This window comes from Procambarus clarkii, chromosome 64 (genome assembly GCF_040958095.1).
Source record: "Procambarus clarkii isolate CNS0578487 chromosome 64, FALCON_Pclarkii_2.0, whole genome shotgun sequence".
NCBI classification, from domain to species: domain Eukaryota; kingdom Metazoa; phylum Arthropoda; class Malacostraca; order Decapoda; family Cambaridae; genus Procambarus; species Procambarus clarkii.
In genome coordinates, this window is record NC_091213.1 from 14741470 (window position 1) to 14746812 (window position 5343).

Below are 5343 nucleotides of genomic sequence, written 5' to 3' on the forward strand. Positions count from 1 at the left end.
AATTTTAATCCACGTTAGTGTGACGTACTGTATGTTATTAAATAGATTTATAAAGCTTGTACAGACAAAACATATAGCTTAAAAAAACAGAATGGTGAGAAATCCAATTTGTAGGGCAAACTCACCTGTAATTTGACAAGAAAACTGTACCTCTGGTGTGGAATCTCGCGACATGACCAGAGACACGAGATGTTATACTCGTTCTCTTGCTTTGCCACTCCGTAAAAAATATACAATGGTTCTGCCTCACCTGAAATGTACAAACCCAAACAATCCACCTAATCTACAGAAATTGATGCTTTAACTTTAACTAAAACGGCGTATTTTAAGCAAATTAATCGATTCCGTAAAGAAATGCGACGATTTGGGTGAAAGGGTTAAAGTGATTGGATCCCCTGAGTATACTTTACTGACCAACTCTCCAAATAATCCACCTTTACTGTGTTCACTTGTTCCTGAACATACCCAATACCCATTACCCATATAGAACCCTCTACGTTGATTAAATCCTGTATTTGCTCCTTATGAAATGCCACTAAAGCAGATAAATCCCTCTATTTCATTAGATTGTACCCGTCTTCCAAATGCGTCTCTCTCCCTGACAAAATAATTGTTCTAACAATGCCCAGTTACCTTACTAATAATGCCCACCCCTCACTAACAATGCCCAGACTCACTAACAATGACTAACCTTACTAACAATGATGAACCTCAAACTCAATGCCCATCCTCACCTGATTCCTGATCTCATATTGTCATTGAAACAAATCATTTCCTTTTTCTGTCGGGATGGGGCTACCTATTAAAAACCCATCAACTTATTATAGACCCCTTTCCCCCCTTAAATCCCATAGGTCTCGCTGACATTATCTCAACCCTTCCCCTCCCTTTAACCTGAGTTAATCCCAGGGAGCTCTCGTCGCCTCTATGGTAGCAGGAGAACCTCCATAATGACGCAGCTAGGGGGGTGTTGAACCCCCTGCTGGCCGAGGATCTCTGCACCTGATGAGCTCTTCATTACCACACTGATGCCATTAAGGAGGATTGGATCCCGTCCGCCCTGGGATACATGAAGAATGGGAAGACAGAAATCGACTGTGCTTTGTTTGGAGTTGAATAATGAAGTTTTCAAGTATGATATTCATAAGTTACCACGCATACTAAGGTTTATTTTATTCTTTATTAAAATAACATATAGGTAAATTTTCAGACAGGTACAGATACTTAATTGAACTTCCTTGCCGGTTAATTAATGTACGTGAGAAAGAGAGAGAGAGAGAGAGAGAGAGAGAGAGAGAGAGAGAGAGAGAGAGAGAGAGAGAGAGAGAGAGAGAGAGAGAGAGAGAGAGAACATAGTATTAGTTACCCAAACACGCAGTTACCAGTACAATCACAATGTGAAAAGTAAAGTTACACAGTTACCAGTACCCTGTAACACAGTAACCAGAATTCAACAGCATTTACCAGAACACAATCATTCAGTGTCTAGGTACACAGTTTCACAGTTACCAGTACACAGTCCCACAGCTCTAGAACACAGTCACAACTACCAGTACACAGTAACAATTACCAGGTCACAGTAACAATTACCAGTTCACAGTACCAAAGTTACCAGTCCTACCATAATCAGCACAACAGTACATTTTTGTACGTTTGACCAAAAGGTACTATAGCTACTACCACTATCATATATACAGGAGAATGGGTTCGATAGTTAACATTCCAGCAGGTAATTAGTGCACCACTTGGCCGTTCCTACCCCAAACACCACTTTGTGTACCATGTTTCAAATGTGTACAATGATCTCAACGGTGTAGCGCAGTTGGCTTCGTTCTAAATTCACAATCGGGAATCCGGGGTTCGATACCCAGGAAGGACAGAAATGGTTGGGAGACGATCATGGCATCACTACACACGCAGGGCCAGTTACTAAACCACACACACTCATTCCGGGGACCGACACACAACGGGTGCCAAGGTAATTCTCAGTGATGGCACCATGACTCAACACACTGGACTAATCTTGTGTGTGCAGCGCCTGGATTATTGCTTCTCTCGATCCCCGATTCCCCCAGTTCACATCCCCCACAATACCCCCCTTTTAATATGGGGGGAACTGGGCATCAAAGGGGAAACAGTGACCCGACATGAGGCACCGTTGGAGCATGATGTTGAACAGCCTCAGAACTCAATGCCTGAGGCATCAAGCTGCCCATTAAACCCATAATGCAACAAAAATTGTTTTCATTGTTGCAACGCTAATAAAGTCATGGGACGTTAATACATTGTAACAACGTTACTAACGTCGTGGAACGTTATTGATGTTGTAACAATGTTAGTAACGTCCTGACAACGTTAGTAAAGTCTTGACAACATTAATAACCTCGTAACAACATTAAAATATCCCGAGTCCCTTAAAAAATAATAATATTTTATTAGACTACAAAATCTAGACACTGTTGCATTCGTTTACAAAATAATTGAAATTCGTTTCTCCACTTGTGGCAAAACTAAATATTATCTCAAAGAAAGACATTTAATAATATTGGTATAAAATTAGTGTACATATTTACTTCAAAAGAACTCCAACAATTACCTAAACGTTTCCTATCAGTGCGTAATTTATTTCACCCCTTAGGAGAAAATATCACGATACAGATCAAACGGTATCATTAATTACACTAATTACATACGTTAACATCGGTAATTAACATTAAATGAAATTAATAATTTGGTCGTTCTTGAAATAAACCAAAAATAGGCAAAATTATTATCACGTGACAAGACTTGTCTCCCCCTCTCCATCACTCACTGCAGCCATATAGTAATAGATTTGCCTTGAATGTGTTTCAATCAGTGTAATGCACCTCTGGGGTATCTACGCTGAGAGAGAGAGAGAGAGAGAGAGAGAGAGAGAGAGAGAGAGAGAGAGAGAGAGAGAGAGAGAGAGAGAGAGAGAGAGAGAGAGAGAGAGAGAGAGAGAGAGAGAGAGAGAGAGAAGCTGAAAAGAGACCAAATTCAAGGCTTATCACATCCTAAAGCTCGAGCTGTCAGACAAGAAGAATTGAAAAAGCATTAGGCGACACATTTCCCACCAGGGTCCTTGCGGATCACATTCCTACCGGATGCTGGCGTTGGGGACATGGGAACGAGACAGTAGCAGACAAAGACGGGCCTCGTTAAAGTCAGCCGGATAATGGCTGTATTACCCATATTCCCTAGTTATATCCCCCTGGTTATATCCCTTTCGTAATATCCCATGGATATATCCCCTGGATACAAACCCCAATCGGGTTTTCTCAGTAAATATGATTGCAGCTTCACTGATAATCAGAGTGAGAATTTCAACCTGAATTAAAGTGCGTGTGTGTGCGTCTGGAGAGGCTTCGATCCCTGCTTCAGCAGCTGTAGGATCAACAGCAGAGGGATGAACACCACCAACACTATATAAAACAACAACAACTCCTGATAAAGGAGCAGCAACCCTTGACACTGCTATAGAAAGACCTGGGGAGGCAGGAGTAACCCTTGATATAGCCGCAGCAACACATGGTAAAGCAGTGGCACACTTAGTAAAGCAGTGGCACACTTAGTAAAGCAGTGGCAACACTTGATAAAGCAGCAGCAACTCCTAATAAAGCAACAACAACGGCAGCACTAATTTAAGCTGCACTTGAAAAGCAACAAACACTAATAACATTTTAACAAAAAGAAAGCAGCTAAAATACATATCAGAGCAGCTACAGAAACACTAGGTAAAGCAACTACGTAAATTTGAAACAACAACAGTAGATGAAACAGCAGCAACAGATAAAGTAACAATTAATTGAAGCAGCAGCTATAGATGAAGGAGCAGCAATAGCAGAGGAGCAGAAAGAGAAGGAGGAGAAGGAGAAGGAGGAGGAAGAAGAAGAAGAAGCAGAAAGAGAAGGGGAATGAGAGAAGAATAAGTGGAAATAGCACGAGAGGAAGCAGAAGCAGTTACACCAATAAAAACAATAAAAATAAAAACATGCCCATGGCAATAAAAACATGCACATGTCAACAGCAGCCACTGCTGCACCTATGCCACTGTAGAACAAGTAGTAAATAGAAGAAGATGAATAAAAACGAAATTGGCAGTAGCAACAGCAGCAGCAGTGGAACAGCAGCAGCAACACAACAGCCACTGGCAGCACCTGTACAACCACCACCACCACCAGCCCCACCACCTCCAGCAACCCCAAAACCACCAAAAATACTAAAATACTACCACCACCACCACCACCAGCACCCCAACCACCATCACCTCCAGCAACACCACCAACACCCCCCACCACCATCACCACCACCTCCAGCAACCCCAAAACCACCAAAAATACTACCACCAGCACCCCCACCACCAGCAACACCACCATCACCATCACCCCCACCACCACCAGCAACACTACCATCACCACCACTATCACCATCACCACCACCTCCAGCAGCAAGCCAAACCGAAGCCCTGAGCTGGCCGGAACGTGCCCAGCATCCGTCATAAAGAAGAGAAATGTGGCCAATATTTCCCAGCGTCTAAGGCCGACTTACGATACCCTTGGGAGCGTTTGTCTCTCGTCCTTTGTGGGCCCGACCATCGTATTTGGGATATGGGAGGGATGGACGGATCCTTTACACGTTGTGTCTGAGATGGAATGACTTTGTTGACGGCGTGAGAGAGGGCGAACAGTTGCTCATGTAGTGAGAGGAAAGGCGATGTTTCTGTTTTAATAAAGGTGAAATAATTTTTGGTATTGTGTGTGGGTGTTCAAATGGAATTCAAAAGGTTTTATTCGTTCATATTCAAGGTAAAACATATAATTAGTGGGAAGTGCGTTTTGTAATCTTGAGAAAGGAGTTCACTCCTATTGTATTGCTTCAATATATATGTTTTCTTCATAATTTTTTCTTATTAATGGATTGAGATGAAAACAGCAGCTGCTTAGATTCTACGAAACGGAAACATTGCTTCTCAAAATATGAAGGAATTACTTTTTAAAGAGAACATAAGGACATAAGAATTAAGGAACACCTTAGCAGGCGTATTAGCCTATACTACGAGGAGTCGTGTTTATATCTGCCTTTCTCACTCTCACCCCATGTTCCTTACCAATCTGTTAGTCCCGGAAAAAGATAATTAACAGGAGCGTGAACATTACCAACAGTCAACAGAAGATTCAACTCATCGAATGCTACAGGAGTAATGCTGCCACCAACTTGCTCATGAAGAACTCTCCTGACACCAGTCTGACCGACTTGATAGTGGCGAATGTCGTCTATGTCCTTCACATGTCCAGTTCGGCATATATGAAGATCCATGTACGT

General features: G+C 42.2%; 1 protein-coding gene across 1 annotated transcript; it reads left to right on the forward strand.

The window, feature by feature from the left end:
• The first annotated feature begins 4099 nt into the window (after window positions 1–4099).
• LOC138354758 (uncharacterized) lies at window positions 4100–4522 on the forward strand. Its single transcript, XM_069309250.1, has one exon. The coding sequence runs from the start codon at window positions 4100–4102 to the stop codon at window positions 4520–4522; it is 423 nt and encodes a 140-aa protein (XP_069165351.1).
• Window positions 4523–5343: the final 821 nt, after the last annotated feature.

Coding starts and splice junctions, on each gene's coding strand:
- LOC138354758 (XM_069309250.1), top strand. CDS start 4,100: ATGAATAAAAACGAAATTGGCAGTAGCAACAGCAGCAGCAGTGGAACA.